This window comes from Paramormyrops kingsleyae, chromosome 2 (genome assembly GCF_048594095.1).
Source record: "Paramormyrops kingsleyae isolate MSU_618 chromosome 2, PKINGS_0.4, whole genome shotgun sequence".
NCBI lineage: Eukaryota > Metazoa > Chordata > Actinopteri > Osteoglossiformes > Mormyridae > Paramormyrops > Paramormyrops kingsleyae.
This window is the reverse complement of record NC_132798.1, coordinates 4,657,205-4,677,565: the sequence shown is the minus strand read 5'-3', so window position 1 is coordinate 4,677,565 and position 20,361 is coordinate 4,657,205. Positions and strand designations below refer to the sequence as shown.

Genomic DNA, 20,361 nt, shown 5'->3' with positions numbered 1-20,361 from the left:
TAGACGAGCGGCTTTGATGTGGAACATGTCTCCTCCGTGCCCTGCTAGTGACAATGACACCCTACAGACTCTCTGATGACACTGTGATAGATGCATTTCACAGGAATATATCAAGCTCAAGCTGCAGAGATAATTTTAATACAAACATACAAAAAACCTGCTGAACTTGGGACTCTCAGGCACCCAATACTGATGTTTAACTTCTAGTACAGTAAGAGAATGATACTTAAAACAGTGGAACTCGCATGTAAGGAGAAGACAACTGGAAGTACCACCAGCAGACAGCGCTTGCTCATCAACTTTTTCACAGTTTATCACTGGAACCAGAAATGACTTTGGGATTTTTAACACTCAGCAAACACAACGAAGCATATCTCTGTATTGATTTCAAAGTACAGATACTCCCAGGGTTACGATAGTCCATGTTACAATATTTTGACTTTACAATGGGTATTATTATTATTATTATTCAATAAATTACATGATGTATTCAACACTTTAAAACAGGCTTTGTGTTAATGATTTTGCCCAACTGTAGGCTAATGTAAGTGTTTTAAGCATGTATAAGGTAGGCTAGGCTAGGCTATGATATTTGTTAGGTTAGGTATACTGTATTTCAATGCATTTTCATCTTACGATATTTTCTCTTTACGATAGGTTTATTGGAATGTAACCCTATCGTAATCCAGGGAGCGTCTGTGTCAGCATTACAGATATGACAATATTACCAGGTTTCCCCACACAACTGCAACCTTAGGAAGTCAATCCTGGTTTCTGTCTATACTGATCAACATTTCCAGGGGAATGAATCTTCACTGAGCCATTCTATCTTCCGAAGACTGACTTTTCTAAAAGGATTCCATCTCAAAGGGGCTAACAATGGGTCATGGAACTGCCAGGATCTCACGTCAAGTACCTGCTGGGGGGGGATCAGTGGTGTCAGCTCACCTCCTTTCTTAAGAGTAAAACCCAACGCTGAAGGCCTCTTCCATCTCAGTTTCACATTTAATGTCAACTGCCATTAGAGCAGCTGGAGTGCCTCTGGTACACTTTCCTGGGTTTTTGGGAAACAAGCCAGCAGATACATTCAAACAGCCTGTAATCTTTTTCTGCAGAAAAGGCTTTTTAGGTGAGAGACATCAAAAAAAACGTCGGAACCCTGTGGAAGTTCACATTAAAACAGAAGCATTGATTAATGATGAGTATCACTGAACACACTTTTCAAACCATCCTCGCTGTTACTACACATTAGTCAGTTCATGCTTGACTCATTTCTATTCATTTATCTTTCCTGATTACAACACTGAAAGCCCAGACCTTAAGCAAGCAATGAGAAAAGAAACGTTGGTGTCTACAGACCAACCCTCAGGGTGGATACGTACAGTTTTCTACGTACCATCTACGTGTCGGAGGCTTTGTTGTAATATGTTTTGGTCTGAATAAAACAATTAAATTATTACTCTTTTCTTTGGCCAAGATAACAAATAAAACCATCCAGGAAAGGAAGCTAAGACAATGCAACCACAAGGAAGCCTGGCTTCTTCAAAACTCTACAGTCATCCACCCAAGGAAGATTTACAACATGATGTCATAATCTGACCTCTCTAAGAGGAAACAAAATAATACACCCACACACACATTCTAGGTTTGGTTCCAAGTTACCCAGCACAGCCATTAAATAGCTAGACATGCCTATTCAATACTGAACGAGAGTACTTATGTAATCAGAGTTATGTTAGAATGTAATAAGTTGGCGTGTTGAATGTGTCATTAGCTGTCTGCTTCCTGAAGTCCACAGAGCAGGACTGAGATCAACCAAGCCCAGGAAAGACCTGAGAACATCAGGTTCCAACAAGGGCCAAGGAAACATATGACCAAAAAGGTTAAGAATGAACATGTGCCTATTCCAAAATGATGATGAATGGGTTCTTGAATCAAATGAACATATTGTTCTTTGTAGAAATAAATCACATCATTACAGTCACAACAGAGACAACCCAACAAACTGAATGAAAAAGTAAAAGGCATGTTATATCCAATACAAACCCGTTATGCAGAAAATATGGAATGTGATTTGGAATTTGTCCAGTGGCACTCAGTGGCACGTCTATCGATATCCAGAACAGGGCCATAGGTATTATATGTAATATTAATTAGATTGTCACACTTAACAAGGACAAAGACAGCTGAGAAGATGCAGCCCTTATACAGAGGGCATGGTGCCACTGGCTAATGGCCAAATTAAGATCAGAATCACCACTGGAAATGAGGGAGCGGGAAGAGACTGGGGGTGCCAAGGATGATGAAACTCCCAGCTCTCCCACACATATAGACCATCCACAACAAGGGTGCATTTATATACCACGTACTGCACTTAAGGACAAAGGCCTGGTCAGTAAAGCCGAGACCAAACTTGAAGACGCTGCTGTCCTGCGCAGCTGATCATACGAACGGCTCTTCCTGATAGGCCCAGCTGTCGGGTGCAGACTGCCCACTAGCCCATGCCGTGCCGGTGACATGATGAAGACCAAAACATTACGCCTACAAGTTAATCCTTTAAAACCTGTTCACAACTCTCCACCTACACATCTACTTGGCTTTTATAATACTTTGGGTTTTTTTCCTTCAAAGCCTCCTGCTGGCAATGATCACATTTTTAATCTGATCCCATTATAAAACATCTGCCCGAAAGTCGTAGTTAAGCTACAGTTTTGACCGCCGTTTCGAATCTGAACCAGTGGGTTTTGTATCACGTTCTCAAATTCCTGCTACATGATATTGCCCCTAACCAAAATTTAGTACTGCAGCTGCGTGTACTTTAATTATAAATGTGGCGAGGCTAACCGCCTCTCCTTGTGGGGGAAAAAGTGAAAGTAACCACCTACCTGGGAAACTGAGTGGTGACAAGATCTGGGTCTCCACCCCCAGTACTTTTGATCTCTGTACCTACTAGTGCAGGTAAGTCTGAATCCACCCTACCCTGCAGAATGTTGAGTGAATATGCAGAAAGGCGTGGAGAGGTAGGCTCCAGGAGTGGTCCGATACACGGTGGCGCCCTGGAGTGTACAAGCCTACTAGGCCACTTAGCTAAGGGCCTAACAGTTTTCTCCCACGCTCCCCAAACCTAACAGAATGGATGAGATGCCCCCACTCCCAGGAGGGTGTATTTGGGGTCATAAAGCATTTAACAGCACCTTATTCCTCAATACGTCTGAACTTGGGTATTTTATTTCCCTTCACTTTAGCAGATGGGGTTTTCAAGGATCAATAATGTTGCTGAACCAACAATCATTAATAATATCAAAACCCATCAAACATAATATGCATATACATTTAAAACAAAAATACCTAACACACAGATTCACAGACGGTAAAAGCAACAACCCCGTCAGCAATTTCACACAGAACCGTTTTACGTATAAACATATTGCATGTTTTGTTCAACTCGTAAGTCACTTTCCAGTCTTTGATTCACACCAGCAGAACGTCCTTTTTTTCAATCCCTTGAACAAGCAACAACAAAAAAATACTTTTCCGACACTGAAATAGCCACCAAACCAGCGTTACCGATCTGCCGCGTTGGGAAGGGAAGCAGGAGGATGTCACAGGATGGCAGGTAAAGCGCTCCTCTCCCTGCAGCTAGTGGTAGCGTCCTGAAGATCCTTCTTTAGGCCCAACAATGACGATCCCGTCCGCTCCTCTGTAGGCTACTTGGCTCCACCTGCTACACCAAACCCTCGCCGTATCACCGTCGCCCCTCCCCAACTTTACAGCCAGTCACGTACTCTTCGCTCGCTCACGGACAGCAAGGAAAATTGTCCAGCTTAAAAGACTATAAAATCTTGCTGTAGTCAATTCGTTGTCGCTGTTATTCAGTGAGACAGGACACGGACAGCTGTCCCTTCGTGAGTTTTACTTACAACTCGGCATACAAAGAAAAGGAAAATCTACTTTCACCCTCTGCTAGCTCGGTTAGATATATCAGTAGCAAAACGAAAAAAACTCGCGATTCCCACATGAACGATACCTAAAGATTTAATAGTAGCTCCAAAAAAAATTATCTGTTAACCCTTTTTTAGAGACAACGACCATTAAACTCGACTTCACGTCCCCACCTCTCTATCACCGAACCGCCGTTTTACCTCCCTCGTGCGCGCGCCTTCCCATCATCCCCGCCACTCTTCCGTTACTCCGTATAGCTTCCCCCCCCCCCCCCAACGAAACAGCCAATTGGCTACCCATATTTGCCGGCTCGAAACCCTAACCTTCAAAGTAACAGCCAGTGAATATTCACTCCCGTTACACTCCCCCCTGCTAAAACCTGCCATGCCATCGGACATCCTCCAGCGATCCGACCCCTGAAAACTGGACATAACAGGTCAAGAAGATTAACAACATTACAACAATTTAGCACCACATTTGTTTGCATGAACTCCTGATTCACTGACATTATTTGCATTACAGCACATAATCATGCCTGTACCTCACCGGAAGTGCACCCTTGTTATGCCTCTGAGAGCGCCTAAGACCTGGGTTGCCTTCACCTTCACTCCCCGTGTCTGACCTATCCAAATCTAGCGAATCATCCTGACCCAGATCCTCAGGTTCTAGTTCTGCCCCCTCTACACCCCCATTATCCAGATCCCCAGTAGTGTTGGATGTATGAGGAAGACAAATCACCCTAGGACAGTCTGAGTCTGACTCGTTATCTTTGTCTCCAATGGGAGTGCGTGCATTGGGGACATATTGTGGTGTCTGAAACGTGCAGTGCCTGAGTTGGTCCCTATGAACAACCTTTTGATTTCCTCCTCTCTCCGGACGAATGGTGAAGACTGGAATATCTCCATGATTCTGTTTTACCACTATATATGGGGTGGGCTCCCACTTGTCTTGTATCTTGTTTCTTCCCCGATGAGCATGATTCCGTAGCAGGACACGATCACCCGGCCTCACCAGGGCACCAGCAGATCTGCGGTCATAAATCCTTTTTCTCCTCTTAGAAGCATCCTCGGCCACGGCCTTAGCCACTTCTACTGCAGTCTTTAGCCTCTCATGATGGTCTCTCACCCAATCATCTAAGTTATCGACGTCACTGTCCAGCAGGTCCTTCCCTCCCAACACATCCATGGGGAGTCGAGCATCTCTACCAAACATCAAATAGAATGGCGGGTAGCCCGTTGAAGAGTGAATGTGGCTATTATAGGCCATGACAAGCTCAGGAAGATGGTCCTTCCAATTCCTCTTCTGTCCTGCTGGCAAAGTCCGCAGCATGTCATGCATTGTCCTATTGAACCTCTCACAGTGTGCGTTACCTTGTGGGTGGTAGGGGCTGGTTCGACTCTTTCCAATACCATAAATCTGACACAGTTCTTTAACCACACTTGCCTCAAAACATCTCCCTTGGTCCGAGTGTAAACGAGCTGGGCAGCCATAGTGCACAAACCAATGTTTCACCAGCGCCTTTGCTGTGGTGTGTGCCGTCTGGTTCTTTGTCGGCACAGCCACAGTGAACCTGGTGAACATGTCCGTAAGAACAAGAACATTTTCATATCCTCCACTGGACCTCTCAAGTACGGTGTAATCCATTGCAAGGACCTCTAAAGGAGCAGAAACATCGGTACAAGTCATAGGGGCTCGAATTTTTGGAAAAACATCCTTCGCCAAGGTACATCGTTTACACTCGTATACCCAGGCCTTGACATCCCTGGTCATAGTGGGCCAATAGTAACTCCGCCGCATGAGCTCCAAGGTACTCCTTCCTGCAAAATGACCACCATGATCATGCTGGCTCTCAAATACTCGATGCTGCAACACCTCCGGAACAACTAGCTGGTGAACTTCTTCCCCGTCTCTGGGATGTCTAACCCGCCGAAACAGCACTCCTCCCTTAAGTTGTAGACGCTCAAACTGCTTTGTGAGCCGTTTCAGTTTACGATCCATGCCCCTTTGTTCTTCTGGGCTTGGTCTGTGGCCCTCCTTCACAGCCCCATAAATGGGCCCTATATATGGGTCACTCCTTTGTTGTTCCTCTATCTCATTCCAGCTGAAACCACTGATGGTCCTCTTTACCACGGCCTGCCTCACGGTCTTCACCCCTGGCTCAAAATCAGCCCCCGACCAAAGGCATGCACGTACCTCATCCTGGCTTATCTTAATGAAATCCTTCCCTGAGTCATCTTCATCAGTTGTCTCCTCCAACGGAATTCTGGACAGAACATCCGCATTTATATTTTGCCGCCCTGGCTTATAGCAAACTTCAAAATGATACTCAGCCAGCTGAGCTACCCAGCGCTGCTCCACTGCACCCAGGTTGGCTGTCTCCAGATAGCGCAGCGGATTGTGGTCAGTTACTACTGTGAACTTGGAGTATATCAAATATTCTTTAAACTTTTCAGTAACCGCCCATTTGAGAGCAAGCAACTCCAATTTGAATGCGCTATAGTTTTTATCATTTTTCTCTGCACCACGAAGGCCACGACTAGCAAACGCAATAACCCGTTCAACCCCCCCCTGCTTTTGGCTCAATACAGCCCCAAGACCCCGTAAGCTCCCATCAGTAGTAAGGATAAAGGGCAAACCGAAGTCAGGATAGGCAAGCACCGGCGGATGCATTAAACACCGCCTGAGTTCTTCAAAGGCAACCTGACATTCAGGTGTCCACCTGAATGGTTCCTTGGGCTTACTCTCTCCCCCCTTTCCCACCAAAGCATGAAGGGGCCGGGCCAGGTGGGCAAACCGGGGAACAAACCTCCTATAGTAACTCATGAATCCCAGTATTTGTCTCACTTCCTTTACAGAGGAGGGCACGGGCCAGGTATCCAAAACCTGCACCTTCTCTGCATCTACCTGGACACCCCGAGCAGAGATCTTATGGCCCAAAAACTTGACCTCGGTTTTCAGCAGATGACACTTACCGGGCTTCAACTTCAGACCATGTCGCCTTAGTCGATTGAAAACAAGCTCCAGTCTCTCACAATGGCTATCAAAGTCCTTGGAGAAGACAATGATGTCGTCAAGGTAGATGAGGAGGTGGTCAAAGGCTAAGTCACCAAGCACCATCCCCATCAAGCGCTGGAAGGTTGCAGGGGCGTTGCATAACCCAAATGGCATCCTTGTCCACTCAAACAAACCAAAAGGAGTGGTGACTGCCGTCTTATCCCGATCTGCTGTACTCATAGCTACCTGAAAATACCCGGAGGTCAGGTCCAAGGTGGAGAACAGTTGCGCATTGCCCAATGCATCCAATGACTCCTCCACTCGTGGGAGGGGGTAGGCATCTTTGCAGGTCACCTGATTAAGTCTGCGATAATCACAGCAAAACCTCACACTACCGTCCTTCTTTCTAACGATAACGGCTGGAGAAGCCCAAGGGCTGCGACTCTCCATGAGAATCCCCTGAGAAACCAGGTCTTGTACATGTTTTTTAAACTGCTGAAACACTTGAGGTGGGACTCGACGGTGCCTCTGCTTAATGGGAGGGGCATCCCCTGTTGGTATACCGTGGGTGACAGTAGTGGTGTAGCCATAATCAGAATCGTCTTTGGAAAAGACGTCCTGGTGTTTTGCTAACAGGGTCTTTAACTTATCGCACTGCAACTTCGTTAGTCCTTCCAGATTTGCCTGGACCTGAACTGGAAACTGTCCATCATCTTCCCCTAAAGGGGGACCAGAGCCCTGCTGTATGGCTTTCACGTGCAGTTCACCCTCCCTTTCTTCAAAATCTAACAAGTCTCTTGGGACAATCTCTTGGGGCTTATACAGCGCTGCAACCCTACATCTCGACCTTAGCCTCACTTCCCTTGCACTGGCATTCAAAACCCTGACTGGCACTTTACCCCCGGCAGCTTGGGCAAGCACGTTAGCCACCAAGAGTCCCTTAGGTAGACTAGCCCTAGGAGTGGCTTCAACTAAGACCTGGCACCTAGCTCTTGGAGGTACCCGGCAGCGTCCCTCCAGAACACATTCACTAAAAGGTGGGACAACCACCACCCCCCTTCCTGCTATCTTCACATAGCCTATTCGTCCCTCTGACCCGATGACCTCTGTCTCCTCTCGGAGACGTACTAACACCCTCTGGACCCTTGCTTCGTTAGCACTAACGAAATGTCTACCAACTTTCCTCACTCCATCAGGGGTTAGAAACAGGTCTTTGAGTTCACCCAACACATTCATGCCAATAATACCTGGGAGTCCTTTCATGTTCTTTGCATCTGGGCTACTGTCCTTGAGTACAAAGACACACGTCCCATGGACTGTCTTTCCCAGACACTCTATATCTGCCTCCAGACAACCTAGGAGAGGAATCTCCAAACCATTAGCAGCGTGCAACTGTACCCAGTTAGCTGATGATAGGGTGAGCTCCCCAAGGTGTTCTCTAAAGTGCGACTCACTGATAGTGGTCACTTCAGACCCCGTATCTAGAAGACAACTGGTCCTAACTCCCGCAATAATAACATCTACTGTCAGGCAGTCCCCGAAGGCATTTCCCCCAAGGGGTCCGGGCACGGCGATGCATGGGTCAGCTGAATGACTTCTGATAACCAAAGGGCCCGAGTTTTTCTGTACCGTCACAGCAGGGAGTTGTCCATCTGCCCCCTGGGGCTCGCCCGTCTGGGTATCAATTGGTGCACGGCCCACAGCTCCTTGGGTTTGAGAGCAGAATCGGCTTATGTGACCAGATTCTCCACAATTATAACAGACGTACCTTCCTGTCTCGTCTTTCAGTGGTGGATACTTTGGTTTGCTGCTTCCCCTCTGGGACACCAGCCTCTCTCTACTTTGCAACATCTCGAAAAACTCATCCTGCCGAGAAGCTAACTTTTGAATCGCCTCAGATAACTTTTCCATGGTTAAGGATGAAGGATTCTCCCCTGTCACTGTAGCGGCATTGACAACACCCCGTGGACGCATATTGCCCTTCCCATCATGGGAAGTTTGCACCTCTTCCTCTTCTGACCAGGTTATAGCATCCTGCATCAACTCGGAAAAAGTCCACCTACTCTCCTCCTTAAGGCGCCTCTTCATTTCTCTCCTCAGGAAATCATCTCGTAATCCCAAAACAAGCTGCTCCTTTAACACACTGCAGGCATCTGGAACCCGAGATGGATCCCTGCGCTGAATTTTGCATAACTTCTCCTGCAAATCATACGCATAGGAGCGTATCGTTTCCCCTGGCATTTGCTTGCGGTCATAAAACTCTTTCAGTCTGGATCCAATGGGTACCTTATCACCATATGTCTCACGCAAAACTGCAAATATTTCGTCTACACTCACTTCTTCTTCACTCAACAAGAACTTTACCGTGAGTTTGGCCTCACTTTTTAGGTAAGGTTTCACAAACTCTGCCTGATCTTCTTTGGCAACCCTCATTACTTGAAAAGCTGACTTCATGGACATGATCCATTCCTCGATGTCCACCTCCCCTGGAGTAGAGGCATTTCCACTAAAATCTGCAAGCTTGCGGTCTCTTGGAATATAAACAGCAGCTGGGGCTTTCTGAGTCGCTGCCTGCTGACCAATAACAGCTTTAGCTAAAGCCAGGGCTTCCCTCTGCTCCACCCTGGCTTGTTCCAGTGCACCTGCCTGGACCGCCATTGTCTGCTGCATTGCTGCAAGCTGCCGTCGGAGCTCCTCCAATTCAGCCATTCTCTGGACGCAGAACCACCTTGTGCGGTGTACCTAAATGACTGACTGACTACCCGTCTATTCTATCCTGTTCGTGACGCCAAGTGTGGCGAGGCTAACCGCCTCTCCTTGTGGGGGAAAAAGTGAAAGTAACCACCTACCTGGGAAACTGAGTGGTGACAAGATCTGGGTCTCCACCCCCAGTACTTTTGATCTCTGTACCTACTAGTGCAGGTAAGTCTGAATCCACCCTACCCTGCAGAATGTTGAGTGAATATGCAGAAAGGCGTGGAGAGGTAGGCTCCAGGAGTGGTCCGATACACGGTGGCGCCCTGGAGTGTACAAGCCTACTAGGCCACTTAGCTAAGGGCCTAACAGTTTTCTCCCACGCTCCCCAAACCTAACAGAATGGATGAGATGCCCCCACTCCCAGGAGGGTGTATTTGGGGTCATAAAGCATTTAACAGCACCTTATTCCTCAATACGTCTGAACTTGGGTATTTTATTTCCCTTCACTTTAGCAGATGGGGTTTTCAAGGATCAATAATGTTGCTGAACCAACAATCATTAATAATATCAAAACCCATCAAACATAATATGCATATACATTTAAAACAAAAATACCTAACACACAGATTCACAGACGGTAAAAGCAACAACCCCGTCAGCAATTTCACACAGAACCGTTTTACGTATAAACATATTGCATGTTTTGTTCAACTCGTAAGTCACTTTCCAGTCTTTGATTCACACCAGCAGAACGTCCTTTTTTTCAATCCCTTGAACAAGCAACAACAAAAAAATACTTTTCCGACACTGAAATAGCCACCAAACCAGCGTTACCGATCTGCCGCGTTGGGAAGGGAAGCAGGAGGATGTCACAGGATGGCAGGTAAAGCGCTCCTCTCCCTGCAGCTAGTGGTAGCGTCCTGAAGATCCTTCTTTAGGCCCAACAATGACGATCCCGTCCGCTCCTCTGTAGGCTACTTGGCTCCACCTGCTACACCAAACCCTCGCCGTATCACCGTCGCCCCTCCCCAACTTTACAGCCAGTCACGTACTCTTCGCTCGCTCACGGACAGCAAGGAAAATTGTCCAGCTTAAAAGACTATAAAATCTTGCTGTAGTCAATTCGTTGTCGCTGTTATTCAGTGAGACAGGACACGGACAGCTGTCCCTTCGTGAGTTTTACTTACAACTCGGCATACAAAGAAAAGGAAAATCTACTTTCACCCTCTGCTAGCTCGGTTAGATATATCAGTAGCAAAACGAAAAAAACTCGCGATTCCCACATGAACGATACCTAAAGATTTAATAGTAGCTCCAAAAAAAATTATCTGTTAACCCTTTTTTAGAGACAACGACCATTAAACTCGACTTCACGTCCCCACCTCTCTATCACCGAACCGCCGTTTTACCTCCCTCGTGCGCGCGCCTTCCCATCATCCCCGCCACTCTTCCGTTACTCCGTATAGCTTCCCCCCCCCAACGAAACAGCCAATTGGCTACCCATATTTGCCGGCTCGAAACCCTAACCTTCAAAGTAACAGCCAGTGAATATTCACTCCCGTTACATAAAGGTCCCCTTTCCTGTAGATTCTCTTATTTTCTCCTAATTTTGACCTTTACCGGTCCACTCAGTTCCGTTAGCTTGCTGCTCTAAAATGATTATTTGTAACGGTGCTATTGTAGAAGCTCGTCGACAAACAGTGCATTACCAGCCCCTCCATTTACAGTAGCAACCAAGCATTAGTAAAACACACCAGAATTAAACCAACGAGTGAACATAGCTGAGGCTGGCTAATTAATTTCTCGATACTGTTGGGCACTTTGGAGGGATCTGGAGCAGTGAATCAAGAATATATCAGTTAACATATATCCATATCAGCAGACATGTTAAAAAATCAACATACTGGCAACAGACCGATGTGTCGATATTTTGACTTTAGTCAATACTTAAAGTTAGCAGCACCTGAGCTGAAGACATAATGACAAGCAGTTCTCGACTGAGTAATCCACTCCAAAAAGCCTCCCTGTCACCAACATGAAATTTTAGTTGATTAATTATCCAGTTATGCATGCAAATAAAACAAATGACTGCATCATACAATGTCATAGCAATAATTGTGATTAAGGATTTAACTGTCTTTGTCTCTGTTCATTTTATGACATTATTAAACAGTTAGCTTAATCATAATTTAATAATACACATACACCTTATAAAGAAGAAGAGTTAATAATAGCATTGAACGCTGGAACATATTGGCCTAATAAAAATTGCATTTCTGTTTGCCTTTTAGGCTTTGCAAACAAAAATTGTACGAGGCACATAGGATATAAATACCAAATAAGAAGTTAAACGCCTTGAAATACACATTTGGTATTGTCACCTGATCCGGACCAACTGCCTGATTTGCATCTTGCAAGTTTGTGGATGCGCAGTATTTATGAGTATGTGTACACCACATTACACTTTCTGACACTGACCAATCCGTCCATCGTGCCTTTTTGCAGCAAACCATATCGTCTACATACCACAGTGATCGCTTACTTGTGACTTGTATCATGAATTTCTTGCTTAGCGGATGACTTGTCAGAATTAAGGTAGTCTGGGCTAAATGTAAGCGAAGGAAGATAAAGTCCATTTGAACTGGGGCACCTTAAATCCGACAAGCAAGAAAGCCGGCTTTGTGAATCGTGATACAGGCCCCTGGTGTTAATGATTCCACTGACTGAAAAAAAATCCATTTTCTTTGATTTACATTTTAAGTGTTCACTCCGGTCGTCTAGCTCCAGTTTTTGGTTCACCACTATTACCTAAATATCCCACATCTGAAATGTTCGATCAGCTGAAACTGCTGCTATCCGGAGACGTTATTTTTGTATATGAAGGTTCACTCTGTATTGAATTTTGAAGTTGGGGGCATTTTGCATTTGTTTCAGACATATTCATATCACTCCAAATCAGTGGGATATAAAAAAATTGTACAAAATAATAATAGTTGTATGTCCTATTGGCATAATCTACCAACTTTGCTGCAGCATAAATAGTGGAAGCCATCAGGGACCTAAACAATCACCCCATCGTGACTGCGGTACTTAACGACCTCATGAACACGCACTCGGACACAAGTGCAGGTGTTATGCAAAACTTTTAATAAACAAACAGAGAACAGAGACAAAATATTCAAAATCAGAATGTCTGGTTTAACATCCCACTCTGGGCTGGTGGACAATGAAGCACTCCATAAAATGAACCTGATGTTGTAAAAAGAAATAAAATGTCATGAAACTAAATGATACAATCAGGCACCGTCATAAAATGTGCCGAGAAGTGTAATGCTGTGCGCACGCAGATGTGTGAGGTACAAATAGGGCAGTGGTATGTGTCGCTACCCAATCTGTACAGCCTACAATGACATATGACATATGACATATGACATATGAGAATGACAATGAAATAATGACAGAAATATGGCATTTCTGTTTCATCCAACTATTTTTATAGAGATGAATGGAAACGATTCTAGCGATTATGTAAAATAATCACGGTCAGCTCAAATAATCGCGAACAGGCGATAATGTAATAATTGTGACAAGCCTAACCCGTAACCAGTCAAATTTTACTGAAGTTGGATTTTTCTCCCCCATACCATTCAAGACACAAATCACATAAGCCAAAAATATACTAATAATATGCACTGATGAACAGATTAAGTAAATAACAAGATGATGTTTACTCGCTGTATAAAAGTTGACCTGAGTAAAATAATTGAGATGATTGAACAATCAGTCATTTTCTGTAAAGGAGGATGCGGGATTTTGTTGGCTCAGTCACCACTTAGAACCTCGCTACATGCTCCCAAGCAGGTGCTACTTTGGTGACGTCTTAGTTCCTGCATTATGCAATGTGGTTGCTACACACATTCACTGGATCTTGAGCGTAACCTCACTGTCATCAGCTTCACTATAAATCTGTAGAGCTCAGAGGTTAGCTAGTATCAGTATCTCATCAGTATCGATTATCAGTATCGGTAATATTAGACAAAATCTGTAATGTCTTATACTCTACCATACTCACAGCGGCATATCCTTCCCCCTAACCCTTCCACTTTCTCCGTGTGTAATACTACTTTGCCACACACAGCAAAGTCAAGGATATTTATAATATACAGACTCTGCTTTAGCCAAAATACTGGCAGATAGCAACAGGGGAGAGGTACGAGGCCTTAAGCAAGGTCACTGCCTCACGGAACCGTGAAGTCTGGCCCTCCAACCTGACAGGTGCCTTTTCTCACACACACCCGTGCAATGACACACATAATTTCATGCGTCGCTTTTAAACAGAAACACACTTTTATTATTTGCATCTCAATCTGAATATCACGCTTGAATTTTCATACTCTAAATATATAACGGTGATATGAAAATTACTTTGCCCAATCTCTTTTTGCACTATTCTTAGTGGTAGAGTTGTTAAGGCATTTATTTTTTTTTGCATTTTCATGTTCTCCACAATTTTTCCAATGTTCAATAATATTTAAAAGTTGAAGTATCAAATGATGCATGCTGATAATTATTTCATGGGTTGCAGTGAATTTCTGCACTTTATAGAGGGACTCGGTGTTTACAGCCTAGATTACGGCAGTGGTACTCTGACAGGCCACTAACACTTCACCAGTCACGAGAATAATCGGACATCAAGTGTGTAAAACTGCATATTTTCTGGTCAGAGCGCCTGTTTCATTCCATTTTAAATCTTACGCACATGACCGCTATCAGCGACGCAACCCCAGGCCGCCCTTGAAAAAGTACTGTTTTAGTGCAGTGTTAACAAAACACGTATGAGCACACACCCGGGTGTCAGTGACTCCAACCCCTTTTATCTCCCCTGGTACAGCCTGTTAGGGCCATCAGTCGGCTATCAGTGCCGACAAAGGGGATCCTTCGGTAATGACGAGGTGACAATACCAAGGACACAGGCAGTGACCCTCTCAGCATAATCTACAAAACCAGCCACAGATTGAAAATTAAAATTAATGCTACTTCCCACTGAGAGGAAACAAGATCGGGGGGGGGCTGGTAGTGCACTGTTTTTAGTCGAGCTTCTGCGATGGCATCCTTACAAATAATCATTTTAGAGCAGCAACACCGTAGTGATCACCGTAACACAACACGACAGATGCTTCATGCACAAAGAAAAGGGTTTTTTCCCCCCCATGTGGACTGGATGAATTATTTAACTGCCTATAGTGAGTCACTGTGTGCCCTGTCGTGGATGGGCATCCCACCCTGGATGCCCCCTGCCATGTGCCCGTTGTTTACTAGGGACAGCTCCAGCTTCACCATAACCCTGTACTAAATACTGCAAAATAGATAAATGAATTTAAATGGCATTTAGTTCAATCAGTTTCCATGCCATATTCTGGCAGCTGCATGAAAGGATCATGGATAAAACAAAAAGTGTGGGGTGACTAATTCAGAGAGGATATCGTATAGGGAGTTCTGGCTGACTAAGATATGTTCGGAATTCGCCCTATCTATGTTTCCTCTCCATGGTTTTGGTATACCACTGGCTGTCAGACATGGCATGATGAGCTAAGTGCTCACCAAAAGCCAGATATCTTGCACACCTTATTATTCATCAAGGAGAGGAGGCAGCTGTCTGATTTAAACCCTGCACTCTTTGAAGGAACAAAATCAATGCTGTTGTACCACCACTAGAGGGCAAAAATTCAAGCCACGATCTGAATTGATGCAAAGAAAAATATGCGACTTGCATGTTCTCCACGGGTTTCCTTCGGGTACTGCTGGTTCCCCCCCCCCCCCCCCACAGTGCAAAAACATACTAAGGTGAACTGGAGCTGCCAAATCATCTGTAGGTGTGAATGTCCCAGCCCAATTATAAAATTCTTATCTGATAAAAAAAAAGGAGAGCCGGTTACCAATATATTTCCTCAGATGTATATCTATACAGCTCCAGGATGAGAATTATATATACTCAGAGAAACTAAAATACAGTTATGTTCTCACCCATTTTTATACCAAATTTCCTTTCACAGAGACATTTTACTTATGGCTTTACCATCAGCCCCCTTCCAAAAACACTAACAAAAAAACAGCCCAAATCCACCCTTATCTAGCTGTAGCTGCTCTTTTTGAAAACTGTGTTCAACACATAAATATATTTGACCATACAGCTGTCACTGCAGGTCATACAAAATGTAGTAATTAAATTGAACTTCTGAACAAATATTAATAAATATGCAAATAATGCCACTACATTGACAAATGTGTATCTGATTATTGTTTGTACACATGAACACAAACACTCACACATAAACATTATATTCTTAGAATCTTCTGAAATGAGTACTGTAAGAAATCATACAATAAAATAAAACATTACAGCTAACCTAACCACAGTTATGCTAAGTGCTAAATGTACGTTTCAAAGGCATTGAGAGACAGAGAGCTAACCTCTACGGGAACTCTCATATTTCTCTGAGTGAGTGCTGCAATGGAAAGTATCGTGATGACTGGGTGTTTCCATCTGGATCTGACATCCAACCAACTGACTCAGAGGCCTTTGCGTTAACTGGGTGTAGCGTGCAGTCGCAGTTGTCATATCAAGTGTGGCTGTATGTGCAGCGACCAACATGGTGACCAACAACTAAGTTAAGTGAAAAGCCATGCGTTTGCTAGGCTATGAACCACCGGCATTTACCTCTGTACATAGAGTCCCTTTGGCATACAGTGTTACATTTGGGCCAAAGTACTTTTATATATACAGTATATATATAGATAGATAGGTATGTGGCTTTACATAATCATATAACTGCATAAATAAAACAAATTAGAGACTAATCTGATGCTTTGCATTTGTCCATCGAGGTATCTAAGTCACAGGTGCTGGCGGGTTGAATACAATTTATTTCAAGATCATAATTAGCAGGAGATTAAGGACCTCTGTGGTTTTCCACTTAGTTTGGACTGGCTGGGATTTGAAAGATTTCGGAAATGTCAGACAAGCAGCATAAACATGTCACGTACACGATAAACTATGCTCTCCTGTTATCTCCATCTACGTGAATATTTGGACATTTACCTGCATGTCTTGTAGCCACTTTCAGGACGAAACATGACGGCGTAAAACAATTAGGGAATAGTTGCATTTCTCATTGCTGTTCCATATTCCAATCTCTGACCCTTCACATGTGCCTTAATTACTGGACACAGTAAAACTGCTTTGAGTTGCACCCTGATATTGCCCCAATTAAGAACATGTTATTTGAGATGCTTTAAACTGAGGAAGCCCAATGTTTTTCCAACAATACTGATGTGGCCCAGAGCATTGATGCCAATAAAATTCATCATGATGACAGCCAAAGTCTGAAGTGATACTGTGGTATTTTTCTAAGAATACTGATCTAGTCCAGAGCACTGACGCTGATCAAATTTATCTTGAGGAAGCGCAAAGTTAGAAGTGATACTGCGGTAATAGTGATGTGGCCAAGCACATTAATGCTGATCAAATATACTATTGTGTTCTCTATAGCGTGCACACTGAAGTGTAAACTTGGTATAGTGCACTCATTAGGGTATGTGCTAAAAAGTGTACTCTGCAAGGCACACTCAATACATTACTTAGTATACATTATAGTGTGAGTTCTGTATTGTTCACTGCAAAATGTACACTCTGTATAGTACACACAGAAAGTTATACTCTGTACGATATACATAGTTCAAATTCAAATTCAAGTTATGTTAAGTTCAGTAAGTGTAAAACTTCTATGCTGTGCAAAAGGAAGTAAAGGAAGGAATTAAATCCATCCATACACAGGAGACTACAAAAACCAATCACAGCCAAGGAGTAACTCATTTTAATCTGTGGGTTTCAGGTAACATGCTACATGATACACTACCATTCAAAGGACATCTAACTGCACATTGTGTGCAAGGTCCATTTTGAGAAGTCAAACCATTGGGTGAAGTTTCGCGGACGGAGAGGAAGTACGACAGGCTGTTAAAGCAGGTCACCGCCACTGCCGTTTCCATCCTTTCTCTAAGTCTGCCCATTATAATATTCAGCCACAACCTCTGGAACAGTCTATGGACAAACCCTCCTCATACGTCAATGCTGAATACTGTGGCTACTGTGGCCAGACTGCACTATGCAAAGCATGAAAGAAAGTGTGTCTGACACTGGATGTTTTTAAGAGGGAGCACATTCTTTACTGATTCTGTAACATGAGTTTAGATACTGAGGCTTACATATGGATGAATTGCAAAGCATGTCATCTTGCTTTCATTAAATTTAGCTGCAAAAAAAAAGTACTGTGGAGGAAATGTCTGCTCGGGTATATGATACGCTTACAACTTAACCAAAATGTCAATCCATTATAAATGTATTAAAATTGGGTGTTAACTGTACTTCGTTATCTGTTTTAATTATTTATAGTGCATTTGCGAATATAAATCATTAGTTAAATGTCAGTACGTGGACCTATGCATTTAAGCATAAATATTTATGCCGTATTTCTGTTATTGACATGACCCTGTACTGTATGGCAGAATCGACGGGAGGATTATTGTACTTTGATGCCAGGTGGCAAGATACGGCGCCTGGGTCCTTGGAGACATGATCCGAAGTAACTATAACGAAGGCAAATTTAACAGAAAAAAATTATAATTTCGTTCCTCGTAAGAGTATCTAATACATGCTGTATTTTCAAATGAAGGACCGCTGTCAATAAAAGGCAATAAAACAGAAGGTCGGTACTAGTAAAGGAGACTATAAAACGTTCATTACACAGTTTTCACTCAATAAAATTCACGCTAGATCTAATGATAATTTAGGTCCTTTTGTTTGTGATATACTAGATTGTATTTTTTGTAGAAACGTATTACCCTGTTCACCACTGGACCAGGCTCCGTCAACAGTGATAACATATAAGGCACATATATTTCATTTAATCATAACGTAATACAGGAAGTAGGTGATGTGACTGCGTGTAGCGATCTTTATTTTAAATTACATACGTGCTAAACATCACAAGTAAGCAATTAACCCACATTGCTTAGCGAGGGCAAATGTGGGAGCGTGTATTTTTCTCGCCCCGAATCAGACTGTCTTTACACGTATGAGCTGTCAGACGTTACTATATGTCTACAGGCCTGAACATTGCATGACTGCAATAAGCGATTCTGCTGTACAAGGCATGACACACAGATAAATCTGCTCAGCACATCAGCGATCGGACTGGGCAGCAGGTCCCATTTTCTGGAGTTAGAGCGCAACACTACCAGCACACTTCAGTACCTCCTAAAATGAATACGTCGAGTCTTTCGTAAACTGAACATAGACATCACTGCTGGAACTTAATGCCATTTATGAGTAGCATGTGTGATTTCTTTCTCCTTACCTTCTCTGGCCTTAAGCAATACTGTGTTTGCCACTATATTCTCGAGGTCCATCAAACTCCCGTTGGATGTCGACGCGAATGACGGAAAGTAGATACAGTTACAATCAAACCCCAACGTATCAGCCCAAACCGTGTCCCGATTCGTTCCTCGTTAATGGTCAAAAGTAAGATGTTTTCCGGCTCCTACTTCCACAATTAAAAATCAGATGGCTGCCAAGATGATCTGGGGTCGACGAACAGCTTTGGGCACAAGCAACGGGAGATTCCGGTAGTTTAATCATGGTTCATATTGTCTGTTCCAAATTTCGGGATGGTTGAGCATTTCCTAGACAAAAACATGCTAGTCTTCAGCGCACCTTGGCCGTGCGTATCGTTAAAAATATCAATTTTAGAAGTGAGCATCAGCATAAAAAGGCTACGTTTAAATGTGTTCCCCTTAAAGTTGACGAGAAAGGGTAGCTTCCAGCCCTTGCACAAGGGAGTTTGTAAAGTACACTCCCGGCTGTCACAATATCAACGTGCTCCCCCTCTCGGTGCGTAATCAAAGGAGGGTTGGGTTTCTTCTTTCGGTTCTGGGGTTTGGCGAGGATCCAGACGGCTTTCCCCGTGGCTCTGCTCAGGTTTTGGGTTGGATCGCACAGGTACCATCTCACATCCTCGTAGAAGCGGATGACCGGGGGCAGTGCTATAAGCTGTCGGGTTAGGAAAAACGGATTTGTAGCAAAGCGACTCCCGTATTGTGCTCTACCACCGTACCTCAAACGGTCGGAAGAGGCGTACCCACGGCTAGCCCTGACGCACGGGCGGGGAGAGAAGAGGCACGTCTGGCTGACAAAGACATCTGATAGCATTACATTTTAACGCCCCCACCTTCCACAATACCAAGGGGGCTGGGAGGTGGATCCTGGTGGACGGCAAATGGATTCATAATTCTGCGCAAAACAATATACTGCTTTTTTTAAGCAGGCGACACATAGGCCAGTCCTGTGGAGACAATTATTGGCTAATCATTTACAAAATTAAACTATAATACGAAAATTATTTAACAGTTAAGTTCAACAATAATGAACTTAAGGATAATGATCCATTACAGTATTAGCATTTTCCCCAAGTAACAGTATCATACTGAACATCATTTGTCACATGTTTACCGTTAATATAAATATTGTAGGGATAGAACTGAATTTTAAACGTTAACAAATAAATGCGCATATTACACGGAAAAGCACTAAATGTTAGGATCTTATACGCTTTTATATTATGGAACTTTATTAAATTGTGAACGAGAATTTAGGACAAATATTATGAAGAC

The 20,361-nt window shown here is 43.8% G+C and overlaps 1 protein-coding gene across 4 annotated transcripts in view; it reads right to left on the bottom strand.

The window, feature by feature from the left end:
• The window catches only part of LOC111857546 (G protein-coupled receptor kinase 5-like), a 38,340-nt gene extending 18,441 nt beyond the window's left edge, over positions 1 to 19,899 (bottom strand). Inside the window, exons 1-2 of one of the 4 annotated variants that reach the window (XM_023838521.2) lie at positions 19,830 to 19,899; positions 19,050 to 19,741 (exon numbers count right to left, since the gene is read on the bottom strand). In XM_023838521.2, coding sequence (XP_023694289.1) covers positions 19,050 to 19,101 — 52 coding nt within the window. In that variant the 5' untranslated portion in view covers positions 19,102 to 19,741; positions 19,830 to 19,899. Of the gene's footprint in view, positions 1 to 3,567; positions 4,176 to 19,049 lie in introns of those variants that run through there. The other 3 variants (XM_023838522.2, XM_023838520.2, XM_023838525.2) reach the window with 3 other exon arrangements.
• Positions 19,900 to 20,361: the final 462 nt, after the last annotated feature.